This window comes from Cervus canadensis, chromosome 5, assembly GCF_019320065.1.
Source record: "Cervus canadensis isolate Bull #8, Minnesota chromosome 5, ASM1932006v1, whole genome shotgun sequence".
Lineage (NCBI taxonomy): Eukaryota > Metazoa > Chordata > Mammalia > Artiodactyla > Cervidae > Cervus > Cervus canadensis.
The window spans coordinates 64,766,035-64,788,310 of record NC_057390.1 but is presented as its reverse complement, the minus strand read 5'-3'; the positions used below and the strand labels follow the sequence as shown (position 1 = coordinate 64,788,310).

Genomic DNA, 22,276 nt, shown 5'->3' with positions numbered 1-22,276 from the left:
GTATCTTTTTCTACCCTTTCACTTTTATTTGTGTCCCTGGATCTAAAGTGAATCTCTTGTAGACAGTTTATGTTTAGATCACATTTGTTTGTTTTAATCCAGTCAGCCAATCACTGCCTTTTTAATTAAATAGTTTAATTCATTTACATTTAAAGTAATTGTAGCTAAAGAAGGACTTAACTTCTGCCAATTTATTATTTGTTTTCTACGTGTCTTATGTCTTTTTTGTTCCCCAGTTCCTCCCCATTACTTTCTTCTTTAGTATCTAATTTATTTTTTTAGTTTGATTCTCCTCTTATTTCCATATACATATACATATACATATATATATATATATATATATATATATATAACTATTTTCTTCATGCTACCCTGGAGATTGTATCTTATATTTATTACACCCTAGTTTGAATTAATATCAATGTTCTGGTATTTAAAACTACTCAATAACAGTAGTAATTAGATAAAAGTATATCATTTTGATGATAGTTAAACCTAATTCCTCCACAGCTGTCTGTTTCTTCTTCTCTAGAACAGTAAAATATTTTCTTTAGAAATGAAACCTACTAACTACACCATCTAATTACAGTAAAGTTCTCAGGAGAAGCAGTGACTAGCAGAATGAGTGCTAATTACAATGACCTAGTGGCTTTTATTTATTTAGGTCTCCACTTTGACACAAATAGGATAAGAAAAATGAATATTTTACTTTTAAAAAATATAGTCCAGTATTATAGAAATAAATATTGACATTTTAGAATTGGAATGAAATGAATAAGAAAAATGTTAAATAGCTGTAGAACCAAAGAACTAAGGGAATTTTTGTTACCATCTTCTAACATTGGAAAATATTGCTTAGGCAGTTAGCTTAGTCCATGCTTAGGTTAATATCATAAATATTTACTGAGCACTCTCTGCAGTAAGGGTTTTCCTAGTGGTTCAGCTGGTGAAGAATCTGCCTGCAATGTGGGAGAGCTAGGTTTGATCCCTGGGTTGGGAAGATCCCCTGGAGAAGGGAGTGGGTACCCACTCCAGAATTCTGGCCTGGAGAATTCCATGGACAGTATAGTCCATGGGGTCGCAAAGAGTTGGACACGACTGAGTGACTTTCACTTGAACTTGAACCTCTGCAGTAAAGGATGAGTGCTAGGTGCTATGGAATACTAATCTGTTAGATCCAAGGGAAAATTATGTCTCTTTTACTTGGAGCTGTATATCCTCAGTGGATAACAGAGTGTATAGCTCATGGTAAACACATAACAAATACTTATGGACTGATGCGCTCGTAGGTGAACTGAACATTATTCTTACCTCCTTAACCCCAGATTATTATATTTAATTAAATCTAAAATACCATCAATTATAAAATACATTATTTTAATGTACCATTGAGAAAAATGCTCCCAGTTATTTGTGACACACCATAAGCTTAAATGAACCTCAATATGAGATGTTAAAGTGTGAAAAAAGTGTCTTAAAATTAATAAAATATGGCTTTACTAATAAAATAGCTGGATCATGAACAATATATAGCACATAGTGTCTGGAATAAGAGACTTCCCAGGTGTCTCAGTGGTAAAAAGAATTCTCATGCAATGCAGGAGATGTGGGTTCGATCCCTGATTTGGGAAGATCCCTCGGAGAAGGAAATGGCAACCCACTCCAGTATTTCTGTTGGAAAATCTTGTGGACAGAGGAGCCTGGCAGGCTACAGTCAATGGGGTTGCAGAGAGTCAGACATGACTGAGCAACTGAACACACATGCACATCTGGAATAAGGCCTGGATTTGATTCAGGGCTCCAAAAGCTTTCATGTTTAATCTGGCAAAGAAAAAAATAAGGCAATATTGAGGAGCCTGGTAGGGTGCAGTCCATGGGGTTGCAAAGAGTTGGACACAACTGAGCAACTTCACTTTCACTTTTCACTTTCATGCATTGGAGAAAGAAATAGCAACCCACTCTGGTGTTCTTGCCTGGAGAATCCCAGGGACTGCAGAGCCTGGTGGGCTGCTGTCTATGGGGTCTCACAGAGTCAGACACAACTGAAGCAACTTAGCGGCAACAGCAAAGTAAATAGAAGGCCGTTTCTTAACTTAAAAATTTTAATTTTGTCTAAGAAAAGAGAGAGGCCTTTCAGAGTAGCAGTTCAACTATATGGTTTGGCTTCAAAGAGCCCTTGATTCAAGTTATATTTTGTCAGCTACATTATTTTTTTTAAGTCACTATACAATGAAGAAAATAAGTGCACATGTTATGAGGCTGTTGTGTGGTTTGTGTCAGAGAGACTTAAAATTCCTAAGTATATAAATGTTAGTTGCCTTCCTTTAAGTGAAAGATTATGTAACAATAAACATGATTTGTGTTTAATGGAAATTCATGTACTGAGGGATCAGAGAAGACAGATATATCATTCTAATCAGGTCACCAAGGAATGCTCCCTATAGGAGGCTGCATTTGAGCCTGGAGATGCAGGTGAAGGGAGAAATGCAAGACAGTGAGGTGGTTGAATTGTAAGAAGTGGGCAGGAATCACTAAGTGACAGGAAATGAGGAACATGTATTTGATGGGGCATGTTGAGACCCTGAGGTAGGGATTCTGTGTACTTTCATGAGTTGAGAAGAATCAAAGATCTGAAACTGGTGGCTTTCCATAGTGGTGGCAGCAAGGAATGGTTATCAAATATCTGAGCAGACTTGTGGTCACCAGGGAAGGGTGATCTAAGGTTAGGTTCAAAGGCTATGACCCTCCCTTTTGTTAGAGGATAGTGACATAAAGCCACGGCTACTGAACTAATAGCTGTATCTAAATTTGAGAGAGATGGAGAGACAGTAGTTGTCCTTTGTTAAAATGGAAGCATTCAGGGAGGCCAAATGGAGACTTTATAGGCTCAAGGGGGATCCTGAGCCCAGATGTCCCTGCCTGGTACTCCATCCTTGGTGCTACATGGGACACCTCCCAGGTAAGCCCTGAGGGGTTGAAGAGCCAGGGATGGAAAATTATTGTCCCTCTTGGACACCTACGTAAAGCTAAACGGAGGTTACACTAGACCCACAAGTTTGAAGAAAGGGATTTGGGGCCATCCTGGGAGGCAGAACATGTAATTCTTCTGGATCCATGGAGATGATCCTGCACAAAGTTAATGGATGTTTGTTTCCTTACTCTCTCCTCCACCAAACACCAGGGACTTAGTGACACAATATTAGGTGATGCTCCCAGGAGGGAAGCAGGAGCTATAAGTATCTGCAGGTTGTGAAGGGAATCCAGGGAAGGGAGCATCAGATTGAAGAAACATTAGGAAATGGTCTGCAGTCAATCAGGTACCTTTTCTGTATGCTGGCTCTTGGCACAGTTCTGTCTTCTTTTTGACAAGTCATTCCATGGAGCATAAGTAAGGAAAGAGTGGAATAAATAGATGAGGCAAGACTTCAAAGTTCTTCCCAGGTAAGAAATCAACTTTGAGAATGCCTGGCAAGAAGGTGTGAATCTCTGATTTCAGAGAGATAATTAGTCATCACTGGATACTAAATAAGTAATTAGTCATCACTAGAGACTAAATATATTCATGCAAATGTTGAGTTTTTATGTCTATACTCCAAAGTTGAATCTTCCTTTACCCATCTGTCTGTGAGTCACATTCCTCTGGCCTCAGGACATGAATTATCAGCCAATAACAGGAAGGTCCAGTTCAGTTCAGTTCGGTCACTCAGTCATGTCTGACTCTCCGTGACCCCATGAATCACAGCATGCCAGACCTCCCTGTCCATCACCAACTCCTAGAGTTTACTCAAACTCATGCCCATCGAGTCAGTGATGCCATCCAGCCATTTCATCCTCTGTCGTCCCCTTCTCCTACTGCTCCCAGTCCCTCCCAGCATTAGGGTCTTTTCCAATGAGTCAACTCTTCGCATGAGGTGGTCAAAGGATTGGAGTTTCAGCTTCAGCATCAGTCCTTCCAATGAACACCCAGAACTGATCTCCTTTAGAATGGACTGGTTGGATCTCCTTGCAGTCCAAGGGACTTTTAAGAGTCTTCTCCAATACCACAGTTCAAAAGCATCAATTCTTTGGTGCTCAGCTTTCTTCACAGTCCAACTCTCACATCCATACATGGCCACTGGAAAAACCATAGCCTTGACCAGATGAACCTTTGTTGGCAAAGTAATGTCTGCTTTTTAACATGCTATCTAGGTTGGTCATAACTTTCCTTCCAGGGAGTAAGCGTCTTTTAATTTCATGGCTGCAATCACCATCTGCAGGGATTTTGGAGCCCAAAAAAATAAAGTCTGACACTGCTTCCACTGTCTCCCCATCTATTTCCCATGAAGTGATGGGGCCAGATGCCATGATCTTAGTTTTCTGAATGTCGAGCTTTAAGCTAACTTTTTCACTCTCCTCTTTCACTTTCATCAAGAGGCTTTTTAGTTCCTCTTCACTTTCTGCCATAAGGGTGGTGTCATCTGCATATCTGAGGTTATTGACGTTTCTCCTGGCAATCTAGATTCCAGCTTGAGCTTCCTCCAGCCCAGCGTTTCTCATGATGTACTCTGAATAGAAGTTAAATAAGCAGGGTGACTATATACAGCCTTGACGTACTTCTTTTCCTATTTGGAACCAGTCTGTTATTCCATGTCCAGTTCTAACTGTTGCTTCCTGACCTGCATGTAGGTTTCTCAAGAGGCAGGTCAGGTGGTCTGGTATTCCCATCTCATTCAGAATTTTCCACAGTTTGTTGTGATCCACACAGTCGAAGGCTTTGGCATAGTCAATAAAGCAGAAATAGATGTTTTTCTGGAACTCTCTTGCTTTTTTGATGATCCAGCAGATGTTGGCAATTTGATCTCTGGTTCCTCTGCCTTTTGTAAAACCAGCTTGAACATGTGGAAGTTCACTGTTCACGTATTGCTGAAACCTGGCTTGAAGAATTTTGAGCATTACTTTACTGGCATGTGAGATGAGTGCAATTGTGAGTAATTTGAGCATTCTTTGGGATTGCCTTTCTTTGGGACTGGAATGAAAACTGAGCTTTTCCAGTCCTGTGGCCACTGCTGAGTTTTCCAAGTTTGCTGGCATATTGGCATAAATCAAATCCCTTATGACTATACAGTGGAAGTGAGAAATAGATTTAAGGGACTAGATCTGATAGACAGGGAGATTAGGGAATTCATTTTCTCAAACAAGTTCACTCCCTCTTTCTCACTTTCCCTTCCCCATCTCTCTTTTCACTAAAACAGTTTACATTCAATTCGGTGTGCTTTAGATGACTTCCTTGCTCCATTATATATGATGTGGAAAGAAACATCTTAATTCAAAAAGATTCACTAACTGCAAACTAGATGAGATGACTGTCTTATGATTATCAAGATGTGGATTAGTTACTGATAATCTTTAATCAGAAGCTGACCTGAACCTGACTCACAGACTGCATCTGTGGTTCCTATGATTATGAGCCACAGAGTAGGGAAGAGGAAAAGGAAACCAAGTTCTCAAATCCCTTTCTCTCTCTCTCTTTGTCTCTCTCTCACCAATGCCACCCCATATCTGTTTTCTATAGCTCTCCATCTCAAAGATTTTTTTTAAACAAGTGAAAACATACTTTGACCCCAATTTTCCATATTCAGGGGGAAAAATCATTACATTAAAAACTCTATTAATAACTACTCAGTGTAAGAACAAGATGGAAAGAAGCATGCCCCAGATGACAAGAACCATCCATTGACCTAATTGTTTATCTGCAGGTGCATTCAAGTCCATGGGAATGTCCAACCTAACAAGACTCCCTGAATTCATCCTCTTGGGACTCTCTTCTCACCCTGAGGACCAGAAACCACTCTTTGCCCTCTTTCTCATCATGTACCTGGTCACTTTGATGGGAAATCTGCTCATCATCTTGGTTATCCGCTCTGATTCTCAGCTCCAAAACCCGATGTATTTCTTCCTGAGCATCTTGTCCTTTGCTGATATTTGCTACACAACAGTTATAGTCCCCAAGATGTTAGTGAACTTTTTATCAGAGACAAAGGCCATTTCCTATGCTGAATGTCTGGTGCAGATGTATTTCTTCCTAGTCTTTGGAAACATGGACAGTTACCTCCTGGCAGCCATGGCCATTGACCGCTATGTAGCTATCTGCAATCCCTTCCACTATGTCACTGTTATGAACCATGGATGCTGTATGTTGCTACTGGCCTTCTCCACAGCTTTCTCCTACCTTCACTCCCTCCTGCATGTCCTTCTGGTGAATCGGCTCACTTTTTGTGCATCAAATGTTATCCATCACTTTTTTTGTGATGTCAACCCTGTTCTAAAGCTGGCCTGCTCTTCTACCTCTGTCAATGAAGTTGTCGCCATGACGGAAGGACTGGTTTCTGTGATGGCCCCATTTGTCTGCATCATCATCTCTTACCTGAAAATCCTCATTGCTATCCTCAAAATTCCCTCAGCTGCTGGAAAACGCAAAGCCTTCTCCACCTGCAGCTCCCATCTCACCGTGGTGACTCTCTTTTATGGGAGCATCTGCTGTGTCTATTTCCAGCCATTGTCCAGCTACACTGTCAAAGATCGAATAGTAACAGTCAACTACACTATACTGACACCAATGTTGAACCCATTTATCTACAGTTTAAGAAACAAGGACATGAAACAGGGCTTAGAAAAATTGATAAGCAGGATTAAGTTTCAAATGAATAGGCTTTCTACTACAAATTCCAACAAAATCCGTGGCGCCTGACTGAAAGGTGTCTGTGTGGATGTGTGTGTACATGTGCACACTCATGCACACACACATCAGCATCTGAGGGCAGTCCTTTATGGAGAAATACTCTTTCATCAATTGGACCTTCACCCTGTAGTTTTTGATACCTCTCCATTCTAGAAAAATCACATTCCCTTTATTCCTTCTATATTTACTTGGAACTGTCCATTTTTCCATCTATTTATAACTTCAGCCAAGTTTAGTCATTTGAATTTTTGTACACATCTATGGAGAAATCTATTTGTGTGCAAAGATATTTATGCATACATAACCACTCTGTTCTATTTAAATTTTCAGACATTTTTTGCAGGTGTGTCTATGTGTATATTGGGGGCGGGGGGGGGACTGACCTCCCTATCAGACCAGACTCAGGGACTCCTTACCTGTGTATTTTTCTCTCTGAAAATGCCTATATTTCCATGTCTTTTTTATCTGTTGATTTTTTCAGAATGAAGGAAGATTTCTTTATTCTATGTAATCAGAAATGCTTCCTAGGCAAGGATATACAATGGAAAAAAGACAACCTCTTTAACAAGTGGTGCTGGGAAAACTGGTCAACCACTTGTAAAATAATGAAACTAGAACACTTTCTAACACCATACACAAAAATAAACTCAAAATGGATTAAAGATCTAAATGTAAGACCAGAAACTATAAAACTCCTAGAGGAAACATAGGCAAAACACTCTCCGACATAAATCACAGCAAGATCCTCTATGACACACCTCCCAGAATATTGGAAATAAAAGCAAAAATAAACAAATGGGACCTAATGAAACTTAAAAGCTTTTGCACTACAAAGGAAACTATAAGTAAGGTGAAAAGACAGCCCTCAGATTGGGAGAAAATAATAGCAAATGAAGAAACAGACAAAGGATTAATCTCAAAAATATACAAGCAACTCCTGCAGCTCAATTCCAGAAAAATAAATGACCCAATCAAAAAATGGGCCAAAGAACTAAACAGACATTTCTCCAAAGAAGACATACAGATGGCTAACAAACACATGAAAAGATGCTCAACATCACTCATTATCAGAGAAATGCAAATCAAAACCACAATGAGGTACCATTACACGCCAGTCAGGATGGCTGCTATCCAAAAGTCTACAAGCAATAAATGCTGGAGAGGGTGTGGAGAAAAGGGAACCCTCTTACACTGTTGGTGGGAATGCAAACTAGTACAGCCGCTATGGAAAACAGTGTGGAGATTTCTTAAAAAACTGGAAATAGAACAGTGTGTATGACCCAGCAATCCCACTTTTGGGCATACACACTGAGGAAACCAGATCTGAAAGAGACACATGCACCCCAATGTTCATTGCAGCACTGTTTATAATAGCCAGGACATGGAAGCAACCTAGATGCCCATCAGCAGATGAATGGATAAGGAAGCTGTGGTACATATACACCATGGAATATTACTCAGCCATTAAAAAGAATTCATTTGAATCAGTCCTAATGAGATGGATGAAACTGGAACCCCTTATACAGAGTGAAGTAAGCCAGAAAGATAAAGAACATTACAGCATACTAACACATATATATGGAATTTAGAAAGATGGTAACGATAACCCTATATGCAAAATGGAAAAAGAGACACAGAAATACAGAACAGACTTTTGAACTCTGTGGGAGAATGTGAGGGTGGGGTATTTCAAAAGAACAGCATGTATACTATTTATGGTGAAACAGATCACCAGCCCAGGTGGGATGCATGAGACAAGTGCTTGGGCCTGGTGCACTGGGAAGACCCAGAGGAATCAGGTGGAGAGGGAGGTGGGAGGGGGGATCGGGATGGGGAATACGTGTAAATATATGGCTGATTCATATCAATGTATGACAAAAATAAATAAATAAATAAATAAAAATTAAAAAAAAAAAAAAAAGAAATGCTTCCTATAGCCCCTGGAGGCAGAATCAAAAATCAATGGATGCATTTCAATTTAAAAAAAGATAAATGGATGTAAACTAATAGTTACAAGCCTTTGGTTTAGAATGCCTGATATGAAAGAGCCTTTCAATTTAGGTGGGGAATGAATTATATAGAAAAGCAGAATCAGAGAGAGGAAGACAAACACTATAGCCTTCATTTATATGTCGAATCTAAAAATCAAAGGTAATGAATAAATAAAACAGAAACAGACCACAAATACAGGGAACAAACCAGTGGTTGCCAGAGGGGAAAGGTGGTTTGGGGCAGGTAGGAATGGGAAAAATAGGTGAAAGGGAATAAGATATAAAATATCTTATTAATAAATGTCAGTTATAAAATAAAGTCACAGGCACAGGGATGTAATGTACAGAATGGGAATATAGTCAATAACATTATAATTACTTTGTATGGTGTACAGTCTATCAGTTCAGTCACTCAGTTGTGTCCAACTCTTTGCGACCCCATGGACTGCAGCACACCAGGCTTCCCTGTTCATCACCAACTCCCAGAGCTGGCTCAAACTCATGCCCACTGAGTTGGTGAAGCCATCCAGCCATCTCATCCTATGCTGTCCTCTTCTCCTCCTGTCTTCAGTCTTTCCCAGGATCAGGGTCTTTCCCAATGAGTCAGTTCTTCGCATCTGGTGGCCAAAGTGTTATAGTTATAGGGTATAATCTATAAAAATACCAAATCACTGTTGTTCACCTGACACTAATATAATATTATAAGTCAACTATACTTCAATAAAAAATGAAAGGAAAGCAGTCAGATGAATTACTATACACTGTGTTGTTATGGGTAAAGGCAGTTTAGGGTGACTTTCTCTCCTGGTGTTTGTATTTTAACAAATGGAATTGTTTAAGTCAAACAAATTAATCTCTCATGGTATGTTACACAAGGAATTGATGGATGACCTTTAAGTTTTAAATGATATAATAAAGAGTGTTTAAATCCCTTTGATTTTGCTTCAATCATCCCTTATGCAGGTACAATTTATGAAATTCATAAATTGAAATTATAATAATCTCTGGGATCTCAGAATGTGACTTATTTGGGGATAAGTTCTTTAAAGAGGCAATTAAGTTAAAATGCAAAGAACTGACTCATTGGAAAAGACTCTGATTCTGGGAAAGATTGAAGTCTGGAGGAGAAGGGGATGACAGAGGATGAGATAGTTGGATGGCCTCACTGACTCAATGGACATGAGTTTGAGCCAGCTCCAGGAGTTGGTGATGGACAGGGAAGCATGGCATGCTGCAGTCCATGGGGTCACAAAGACACAACTGAGCAACTGAACTGAAGTTAAAAGGATGTCATTAGGATAGTATCTACTACTATACGATGTCTATAAAAAGAGATTAGGACACAGATACACACAGAGGGAGAACCATGTGAAGATACAGGGAGAAGACAGCAAGTCAAAGAAAAGAGGCCTCAGAAGCAACCAACCCTGCCAATACCCTGGTCTCAGATGTCTCTGGGTGCATGCTAAGTCGTTTCAGTGGTGTCTGACTCTTTGCAACCCTATACACTGTAGCCCGCCAGGCTTCTCTGTCCAGGGGATTCTCCAGGCAAGAATACTGGAGTGGGTTGCCATGCCCTCCACCAGGAGATCTTCCCGACCCGGAGATCAAGCCCACATCTCTTATGTCTACCTGTATGGGCAAACAGGTTCTTTACCACTAGTGCCACCTAGGAAGTCCCAGAATTGGGAGAAGATAGATTTCTGTTGTTTGAGACAGCCAATCTGTGGTACTTTGTTATGGCAGCCCTAGTGGTAAAGGACCTGCCTACCAATGCAGGAGGCATAAGAGATGCAGATTTGATCCCTGGGTTGGGAAGATCCCTAGGAGGAAGTCATGGCTACCCACTCTAGTATTCTTGCCTGGAGAATCTCATGGACAGAGGAGCCTGGCGGGCTATAGCCCATGGTGTCGCAAAGAGTTGGACACACCTGAAGCAACTTGGCACACACAGCAAACTAATAAAACATCTTTGATGATTTTGCTGGTGATAACTGAAAAGCAAGTGGCACTCATTGTCTCACCTGTTTAATCCACAACACAAGAATTTCACATATCTTCCATTCTGGCTATTACATTAGTTTTCAACACCTGAAAGTCTCTGATTCATGGATAATTCAGTGGAATATAAAACTAGGAAATTTCCATAACCTCTAGCTTGCTTGGGAATAAGACCTGAACTTAACTAGTAAGAGACTGGGGTGCAAAAGTTAGAGAAAATGATCAGAATGATTAATACGTTCCCCACTAAAGTAATGAGGTATACAAAGCAAAAAAGGACAAAGAAAGGCTTCTAGTCCTCAAACCAGAAGAGTCTCTGGAGGATGAAATCAAATTGTATAGTTGAGATTCACTTATAGATACATAAAAAATTTTAATAAATTCTGCCAGATTAGATTCTTAGCAATTCACAGTCTCCAGAAAAAAACACAAAAGACTACATTGCTCTATATCTCCACCAATACTGTATGCTACTAGTTTATAAAGATTTAAAATCTCAATTTGATGATGGACAGTGGCATCTTAGTGCATTTCTCCCTACTGAAGCAGGAGAGCAAATTTCCTATCATTATTGAGCTTTTGCACCACCTCTTTAAACTGGACATCCGAGGTGGCTCAAGTGGTAAAGAATCAATCTGCCAATGCAGGAGACACAGGTTTGAACCCTGGATTAGAAAGAACCCCTGGAGGAGGAAATGGCAACACACTCTAGTATTCTTGCCTGGAAAATTCCATGGACAGAGGAGCCTGGTGGGCTATAGCCCCTGGGGTCGCAGAGTCAGACACGACTTAGTGACTGAACACAGCACACTTCCTTAAATTGACTAAGTATTTTGCCCTTTGGGGAGATCATTGTAATTTTCTTGTCAACTGGTAGGATCTCTGTAAATTGAGAATGTTAAAAGTTTGTTTACTTATGTATTTACAAGTATTTTCTTCAAATAAATTATTTGTCCTGTAGTTTCAATTTTAAAAAATCAATATTTTTTTATTTTTGATATAAACTAATTTATTCATCCTTTCTTTTACATTCTGAATGATAAGGTAGGCTATGTAAATAATAATAAAACTTGTTCCAGTGTTTTGTAAATATTCTTGATTTGGACTTATATTTTTAATCAAGCTGGAGTACAGACTTTTGGAGGGTACAAACAAAACCTTGTGTGCACCAGGAGCCAGGAAAAAGGAGCAGTGTCCCCACAAGGGATCAAACCAGTCCATCCTAAAGGACATCAGTCCTGAATATTCATTGGAAGGACTGATGCTGAATCTGAAGCTCCAATACTTTGGCTACCTGATGCAAAGAACTGACTCATTGGAAAAGACCCTGATGCTGGGAAAGATTGAAGGCAGAAGGAGAAGGGTATGACAGAGGATGAGATGGTTGGATGTCATCACCGACTCAATGGACATGAGTTTGAGCAAGTTCTGGGAGTTGGTGACAGACAGGGAAGCCTGGCATGCTACAGTCCATGGGGTCACAAAGAGTCAGACATGACTGAGTGACTGAACTGAAGAGTGCAGTTTTATATGACACTTATAAATCTATCTTTCTGATTCCAGGATTATTTTAAATCACCCTTTCTCACTAAATTAAAAAGTCACCAATATCATATACCTAATAAGATCAGTGAACTAAAATGGGCCAGAATGGGTGAATTTCACTCAGATGACCATTACATCTACTACTGTGGGCAATAGCATTGAAACATGTATATTATCATATGTGAAATAGTTCACCAATCCAGTTTTGATGCATGAGACAGGGTGCTCAGGGCTGGTGCACTGGGATGACCCTGAGGGTTGGGGATGGGGAGGGAGGTCAGGATGGGGAACACATGTACACCCATGACTGATTCATGTCAATATATGGCAAAAACCACTACAATATTGTAAAGTAATTAGCCTCCAATTTAAAAAAAAAGTAATCCATTAGAAGAAATGGGAATACCCATCATAGTCAACAAAAGACTCTGAATTGCAGTACTTGGATGCAATCCCCAAAACGACAGAAAGATCTAGGTTCGTTTCCAAGGCAAAGCATTCAATATCACAGTAATCTAAGTCTATGCTCTGACCAATAATGCTGAAGAAGCTGAAGTTGAACAGTTCTATGAAGACCTACAAGACCTTCTAGAACTAACACCCAAAAAATATATCCTTTCCATTAAGGGGACTTGAATGCAAAAGTAGGAAGTCAAGAAACACCTGGAGTAACAGGCAAATTTGGCCTTGGAGTACAGAATGAAGCAGGGCAGAGGCTAATAGAGTTTTGCCAAGAGAACCCACTGGTAAAAGCAAACACGCTCTTCCAACAACACAACATCCATCCATCTACACATGGATGTCACCAGATGGTCAATACCAAAATCAGACTGATTATATCCTTTGCAGACAAAGATGAAGAAGCTCTATACAGACAGCAAAAACAAGACTGGGTGCTGACTGTGGCTCAGACCATGAACTCCTTATTGCCAAATTCAAACTTAAATTAAGAAAGTAGGAAAAACCACTAGACCATTCAGGTATGACATAAATCAAATCCTTATGATTATACTGTAGAAGTGACAAACAGATTCAAGAAATTAGAACTGATAGACAGACTGCCTGATGAACTATGGACAGAGGTTCATAAGATTGTACAGGAGGCAGTGATCAAGACCATCCCCAAGAAAAAGAAATGCAAAAAGGCAAAATGGTTGTCTGAGGAGGCCTTACAAATAGCTGTGAAGAGAAGCAAAAGGCAAATGAGAAAAGGAAAGATATACCCATTTGAATGCAGAGTTCCAAAGAATAGCGAGGAGAGATAAGAAAGCCCGATAGAGTGATCAATGCAAAGAGATAGAGGAAAACAATAGAATGGGAAAGACTAGAGATTTCTTCAAGAAAATTAGAGATACCAAGGGAACATTTCATGCAAAGATGGGCTCAATAAAGGACAGAAATGGTATGGACCTAACAGAAGCAGAAGATATTAAGAAGAGGTGGCAAGAATACACAGAAAAACTATCCAAAAAGATCTTCATGACCCAGATAAACATGATGGTGTAATCACTCACCTAGAGCCAGACATCCTAGAATGTAAGTCAAGTGGGCCTTAGGAAGCATCACTACTAACAAAGCTAGTAGAGGTGATGGAATTCCAGTTGAGCTATTTCAAATCCTAAAGGATAATACTGTGAAAGTGCTATAGTCAATATGCCAGCAAATCTGGAAAACTCAACAGTGGCCACAGGACTGGAAAAGGTCAGTTTTCATTCCAATCCCAAAGAAAGGCAATGCCAAAGAATGCTCAAACTACTGCACGATTGCACTCATCTCACATTCTACTAAAGTAATGCTCAAAATTCTCCAAGCCACGCTTCAACAGTTCATGAACTATGAACTTCCAGATGTTCAAGCAGGATTTAGAAAAGGCAAAGGAACCAGAGATCAAATTGCCAACATACATTGGATCATCAAAAAAGAAAGAGAGTTTCTGAAAAACATCTACTTCTGCTTTAATGACTATGCCAAAGCCTTTGACTGTGTGGATCACAACAAGCTTTGGAAAATTCTGAAAGAGATGGAACTACTAGACCACCTCACCTGCCTCCTGAGAAATCTGTATGCAGTTCAAGAAGCAACAGTTAGAACTGGACATGGAGCAACAGACTGGTTCCAAATTGGAAAGGAAGTATGTCAAGCCTGTATTTTATCACACTGCTTATTTAACTTATATGCAGAGTACATCATGAGAAATGCTGGGCTGGATGAAGCTCAAGCTGGAATCAAGATTGCCGGGAGAAATATCAATAACCTCAGATATGCAGACGACACTACCCTTATGGCAGAAAGCAAAGAAGAACTAAAGGGCCTATTGATGAAAGTGAAACAGGAGAGTGAAAAAGTTGGCTTAAAACTCAACATTGGATCCTCTATGACCCACCTCCCAGAATATTGGAAATAAAAGCAAAAATAAACAAATGGGACCTAATTAAAATGAAAAACTTCTGCACAACAAAGGAAACTGTAAACAAGGTGAAAAGACAGCCCTCAGATTGGGAGAAAATAATAGCAAATGAAGCAATGAACAAAGAATTAATCTCAAAAATATATAAGCAACTCCTGCAGCTCAATTCCAGAAAAATAAAAGAGCCAATCAAAAAGTGGGCCAAAGAACTAAACAGACATTTCTCCAAAGAAGACATACAGATGGCTAACGTACACATGAAAAGATGCTTAACATCACTCATTATCAGAGAAATGCAAATCAAAACCACAATGAGGTACCACTTCATGCCAGTCAGAATGGCTGCTATCCAAAAGTCTACAAGCAAAAAATGCTGGAGAGGGTGTGGAGAAAAGGGAACCCTCTTACACTGTTGGTGGGAATGCAAACTAGTATAGCCACTATGGAGAACAGTGTGGAGATTCCTTAAAAAACTGGAAATAGAACTGCCATACGACCCAGTAACTCCACTGCTGGGCATACACACTGAGGAAACCAGAATTCAGAGACATGTGTACCCCAATGTTCATCGCAGCACTGTTTATAATAGCCAGGGCATGGAAACAACCTAGATGCCCATCAGCAGATGAATGGTTAAGAAAGCCATGGTACATATATATAATGGAATATTACTCAGCCATTAAAAAGAATACATTTGAATCAGTTCTAATGAGGTGGATGAAACTGGAGCCTATTATACAGAGTGAAGTAAGCAAAAAAAAAAAAAACCAGTACAGTATACTAATGCATATATATGGAATTTAGAAAGATGGTAATGATAACCCTGTATGTGAGACAGCAAAAGAGACACAGATGTATTGAACAGTCTTTTGGACTCTGTGGGAAAGGGCGAGGGCAGGATGATATGGGAGAATGACATTGAAACATGTAAATTATATGTGAAATGAATTGCTAGTCCAGGTTCAATGCATGATACAGGATGCTCGGGGCTGGTGCAACTGGGATGACCCAGAGGGATGGGATGGGGAGGGAGTTGGGAGGGGGGTCAGGATGGGGAACACATGTGCACCCATGGAGGATTCAAGTCAATGTATGGCAAAACCAATACAATATTGTAAAGTAAAATAAATTAATTAAAAACAAAAAAACTCAACGTTCAGAAAACTAAGATCATGGCATCTGGTCCTATCACTTCTTGGCAAATAGATGGGGAAACAATGAAAATAGTGAGTGATTTTATTTGGGGGGGGCTCCAAAATCACTGTAGATGGTGACTGCAGCCATGAAATTAATAGACACTTGCACCTTGGAAGGAAAGTTATGATCAACCTAGACAGCATATTAAAAAGCAGAGACATTACTTTGCCAACAGAGGGGCCTCTAGTCCCTCTAGTCCCATCTAGTCAAAGCTATGGTTTTTCCAGTAGTTACGTAAGGATGTGAGAGTTGGACTATAAAGAAAACTGAGCACCAAAGAATTGATGCTATTGAACTGTGGTGTTGGAGAAGACTCTTGAGAGTCCCTTGAACAGCAAGGAGATCAAACCAACCCATCCTAAAGGAAACCAATTCTGAATATTCATTGGAAGGACTGATGTTGAAGCTGAAGCTCCAGCACTTTGGCCACCTGATGCAAAAAACTGACTCATTGGAAAAGACCTTGTTGCTGGGAAAGATTGAAGGCTGGAGGAGAAGGGGACAACAGAGGATGAGATAGTTGGATGGCATCACCGACTCAATGGACATGAGTTTGTGAAGGCCCCAGGATTTGGTGATGGACAGGGAAGCCTGGCGGGCTGCAGTACATGGGGTGGCAAAGAGTCGGACACGACTGAGCGACTGAATTGAACTGAACTGAACTATCTATTTCTGGACTGTTTATTCTGTTCCAGTAATTTAATTATCTCTACTTGTGTCAAGCCCTAATGTTTAATGACCATAGCTATGTTTAATACATACTAAAGTAATTCTTTCTTCAAATATGATATTTCAAAATTATTTTTGACAATTCTCACACATTTATTTCTTTATGTGAACTTTCTAAAAGCGATAAACTTTATGTTTTTTCTCTTAACCAATCCTTCTCATGCGTGGGATCACAAACAAATTACAGGATTAAGTGGACTGCATATAAAGTGCTTAGACCAGTAGCTGGCTATTAATAAGCATTCAATAAATGTTATTTTTGTCATTACTGTCAATTATCTGTTCTTTTCATAATGCCAAATCAGATGGAACACTCAGATTTGATCACAAGAAAATAAGAACTTGCTTTTTTTTAAACTACGTAAACAAAACTAGTTTAGAAACAGTGGTGCAGCAGTAAATGACAGCTTGCGGCAAAGAGCAGTGAGTGGTAGCTGGAAGCAAGATCTTAGTTTCCCAGACTGAGAGTCCTAACCACTGGATCACAGGAGCCAACAGTTAGGACTAGGGTCCCCAGTCCTTGGCTGCCTAGTCAAGAACAAATTCAGGCAAGGAGGCAGATGGTAAAGAGTAAAGTAAAAACTTTATTGAAAAGAAGAGTACATGCAGAAAGGCACATGGGCAAGCTCAGAGAGAGTCACACCTTTGGGAAGTTTAAATCCTTTACAATGGGGCAGTTTTCTGGATCTTCGTCTTCACTCATGCTAATCATCGTGCTTTGTCTCCCACCCCCACCTGGTTAATTTGTCTCAGGACTTTCCCCTGGGGTGTGCACTCACCCCTTAACCAAGATGGATCTCAAAGTGAAGGCTTCTGGGAGGAACAAGACTCACTATGGCCTGGAATTATCCTCTGACTTTTGACTCCAGGAAGCCTTTATGCACATGTATAATGTCTCCCTTATCCTTTACTCAGGGTTTTTGCCTCTCTTTGTCGCTGCCATGATTATTCCCTTGAGATGTTTACAAGAGACAAAGACTGGCTATTTACTCTGTATCTGTTGTTACTTCCATTTTGGAGGGCAAACAGGAGGTTGGTTGTAAATTCCTCAACTGGAGCCCACCTATCTCTTGCCTCAAGAAGTGCAAATAGGAGGCTAGCTGGTTGTAAATGTCCAACCTGGAGCCCATCTATCTCCTACCTCAACAGAATATTCAGTTAGCTGTCCAAAGTCCTCTGCATTAGGATTCTATGCTCAAAATACAAATAACAATAACGTGTAACTTTGCTTCCACTTTGCCATTTTTCTTTGGGCAGCGTTTTCCTTAGCAACTTCATGGAAAGAGGCAGCTGGACCTTAGAGTGAGATTCAAATTTTCCTGAGTCTCTTGCCCATAATGTCCTCTAGTAATTTCCACCATCTGGTGAGCTAGCATGTACTTTTAATCATTTATTTTAATAAATTTATAGGTGCTAGTTGATGTACAGTAGATCATCATGGTAATGAAAAGTAACCAGCACAAATCAATCACCTACAATTCTGACTGATAGGAATTAATCACCTCATTTCAAAGATGAGGAAACCAAAGTTCAAAGAGGCGAAGTGACAGAACCATGAATAGGTAAGTGGTAATCACAACTCAAACTCAGAATTGGTTAACTCTAAATCCCAACTGCCTCCCCAAATGCTATGGAGAGAAATGGTAAGTGTCTAAGGCCACTTCTTAACCTGCCTGAGGATGGAGTCAAGGCCCAGAGTCCCTCCCGGGTTTCTTTCTGGAAGAGTTCTGAACCAGATGAGCCAATGTCTGATCAGATGGACACTTCTGCCCTTGAGGAAGGATATATTTTTCTAACTAGGCAAGGGGATGGGTGGACCTGGGTAGTCTGTTTCTCTGACTGACGACTGTGTTGGGATCAGCTGTGACCAAGGTTACACTGAAACCGACTTGCTGTGCTAAGAGGCTCCAGCCTTAATTCCCAATCAACAATTCACAAGGAGAAGGCAAACTTTTACCTCCAGACTTTATTTAATTAGGCTGTAAGGAGCTGCCGTGAGTGGTTAATTAGCATCAGAGTCAAGTTGCCTAGAGGTTCACTAGCAAAGTCTCCCGTGAGTCTTGTTAAGAAAGCTGAGCGTGCACCTGTCCCTCTGAGGGAGCTTCTGCAGTGATAGTGTCTCAGAAACTTTTCTGACATGTTGTCATGAGAGAGGTCTCCTGGTTTTCCTCCTGGGCTGCTCTCAAGGGGCCATATTCTGCTTTAATTCTAGAAAGAGGAAATGGGATGCCTTAACTCAGAAGATTTACCTCTTCCCCTCTGACGCCAATACTCCAGGGCAACATTGGAGGGAGCTATTAAATAATCACTTTAGAGGAAGGGTAGTTTTAAACCATCTTAGACATGGCCCTTTCCCTTGTATTCTTTGAATAACATTATCCTTGAGGCATCCAATTCAATTCTCCCATTATTTTGGTCTCCCTATTAAAAACCTTTGTTAGAGTGTCTACTTTTATCTAAAGCAGTGATTCTCTACCTCCCCCTGCATCATTAGCATCATCTGGGGGGCTTTTAAAACAATCCTGAGGCTCAGGACCACACCCCAGACCAATTAAATCAGAATCTCTGAGTGCCACCCAGGTATCAGTTTTAAAGCTTCCAGGTGATTCCAATGAACTGCAAAGGTTGAGAACCACTGTTCTCTTTAGAGGGCTCCAATTGTCTTATGAAATTTGTTAGAGCCCTCGTTATGAGTTTAGGTTTCAGTAAATTAATAACCTTCTTCCCCAGTCTCCAAGGTGTTTTTTATATCCTAAGAGTTTTCAAAAGTTTTTTATGTGTCAGTATTTGATGCTGAGAAACGACAGAAAGAAGGCACTATATTTAAAATATTAATTCTATGTTTCTGATCTTTGATATTTCTACTTGCCATTTTAATCTCCTAGGTACACTGATAAATGAGTTTCCCTGGTGGTTCAGTGGTAAAGAACCTGCTTGCCAAAGCAGGAGACATAGGTTCTATGCCTGGGTTGGGAAGATCCCTGGAGAAGGAAATGGAAACCCAGTATTCTTGACAGGAGAATTCCATGGACTGAGGAGCCTGGTAGACTATGGTCCATGGGGTCACGAAGTCTGACACGACTTAGTGACTAAACAACAACACTGATAATACATGAATACAGTCTGATTGTAAAATTCAAACAGAAATTATGAAGTAAAAACAGAAATTCTCTTTTGAGTCCTACCCACAAATGTTACATGTATAAATATATCTCCACTAGGTAAATATAAAGATTAACAACCTCGAAATCACACTACATAAATAAATAATCTTGCAACTTGAATTTTTGTCTAACAAAATATCTTGAAGATAGTTGCAAATCACCACTATCTGCAATCTACACTATTGTTTTTAACTGTTCTATAGTATTTTAATAACATTTTATAATACAAAGCCACCATAATTTATTTACTCATTTCTTTATTACCGGACATTTAGAGTTTCTATTTTCTCTTGTCTTTGTTACAAATAATACTTCTATGAACACCTCTACATACACACTTTTCAAATGTGTACTATGCCATATATATATATAAGTGTTCATACCAACTGCAGGGTCTGGGAAATTTAAGTTTTCACATGGAATGTTTGGTAAACATCATTGTCCCTGCTAAAATTGGTATGTTTGTCATTTTCTGATTGATTTATGGGAATCCTTTGTATTTTATGGATGCTGCTGCTGCTGCTGCTGCTGCTGCTAAGTCACGTCAGTCGTGTCCATGTATAACATTGTATGGATATATTACATTTTATGTCTACCATCTATTGCAGCCATGAAATTAAAAGACGCTTACTCATTGGAAGGAAAGTTATGACCAACCTAGACAGCATATTAAAAAGCAGAGACATTACTTTGCCAACAAAGGTCCGTCTAGTCAAGGCTATGGTTTTTCCAGTAGTCATTTATGGATGTGAGAGTTGGACTATAAAGAAAGCTGAGCACCAAAGAATTGATGCTTTTGAACTGTGGTGTTGGAGAAGACTCTTGAGAGTCCATTGGACTGCAAGGAGATCCAACCAGTCCATCCTAAAGGAGACTAGTCCTGGGTATCCGTTGGAGGGACTGATGTTGAAGCTGAAACTCCAATACTTTGGCCACCTGATGTGGAGAGCTGACTCATTGAAAAAGACCCTGATGCTGGGAAAGATTGAGGGCCGGAGGAGAAGGGGACGACAGAAGATGAGATGGTTGGATGGCATCACTGACACAATGGACATGGGCTTGGGTGGACTCTGGGAGTTGGTGATGGACAGGGAGGCTTGGCATGCTGTGGTTCATGGGGTTGGAAAAAGTCAGACACGATTGAGCGACTGAACTGAACCATATAGATAGTATTTTCTACAAATCTTTTGCTTCTGTTTTAACATCAATCATGGCATCATTTACTATACATCATTTATCACACATGTTTTTGCTTTTATGTAGTAAAGTCAGTCAACCTTTCCCTTTAGAGCTTTAGGATTTATTTTATATTTACATTTTGTGGAAGGTTTAGTCCATCCCCAAGAATATAAAATTATTATTCTATATTTTCTCATTATTTTACAGATTTTTGCCTTTTAACCTCATATCCATCCGGAATTTATTTTTATATGTGGTATAAAATAGAAATATAAACTTAGATTTTTTATATATTTTTATAGATATTCAGTTCAGTTCAGTTCACTTGCTCAGTCGTATCAGACTCTTTGCGACCTCGTGAATCGCAGCACGCCAGGCCTCCCTGTCCATCACCAACTCCTGGAGTTTACTCAAACTCATGCCCATCGAGTTCGTGATGCCATCCAGCCATCTCATCCTCTGTCGTCCCTTTCTCCTCCTGCTCCCAATCCCTCCCAGCATCAGGGTCTTTTCCAATGAGTCAACTTTTCACATGAGGTGGCCAAAGTATTGCAATTCAGCTTCAGCATCAGCCCTTCCAGTGAACACCCAGGACTGATCTCCTTTAGGATGGACTGGTTGGATCTCCTTGCAGTCCAATGGACTCAAGAGTCTTCTCCAACACCACAGTTCAAAAGCATCAATTCTTCAGCGCTCAGCTTTCTTCACCCTCCAACTCTCACATCCATACACTGGAAAAACCACAGCCTTGACTAGACGGACCTTCATTGGCAAAGTAATGTCTTTGCTTTTTAATATGCTGTCTAGGTTGGTCATAACTTTCCTTCCAAGGAGCAAGTGTCTTTTAATTTCATGGATGCAATCACCATCTGTGGTGATTTTGGAGCCCCAAAAAATAAAGTCTGACACTGTTTCCACTGTCTCTCCATCTATTTCCCATGAAGTGATGGGACCAGATGCCATGATCTTAGTTTTCTGAATGTTGAGCTTTAAGCCAACTTTTTCACTTTCATCAAGAGGCTTTTTAGTTCCTCTTCACTTTCTGCCATAAAGGTGGTGTCATCTGCATATCTGAGGTTATTGATATTTCTCCTGGCAATCTTGATTCCAGCTTGTGCTTCTTCCAGCCCAGCATTTCTTATGATGTACTCTACATATAAGTTAAATAAACAGGGTGACAATACACAGCCTCGATGTACTCCTTTTCCTATTTGGAACCAGTCTGTTGCATAACTATAAATTTCAATCAATTATATATTCACTTCTTCCAATTGAATATTGTCCCACAATTTTCTCTTCTGCCAGATTCAAAAAGGCTAAATGTCTTTTTATGTAGGTCTGTTTC

General features: G+C 39.9%; 2 protein-coding genes across 2 annotated transcripts in view; both read left to right on the top strand.

Moving 5' to 3' along the window:
* ALK (ALK receptor tyrosine kinase) overlaps positions 1–22,276 on the top strand; it is a 786,987-nt gene that overhangs the window by 42,915 nt on the left and 721,796 nt on the right. The gene's annotated exons all lie outside the window — the stretch shown is intronic.
* LOC122441874 (olfactory receptor 1L3-like) lies at positions 5,669–6,768 on the top strand. Its single transcript, XM_043468950.1, has one exon. It carries the CDS (start codon positions 5,750–5,752, stop codon positions 6,725–6,727), a length of 978 nt encoding a protein of 325 aa, XP_043324885.1. The 5' UTR covers positions 5,669–5,749; the 3' UTR covers positions 6,728–6,768.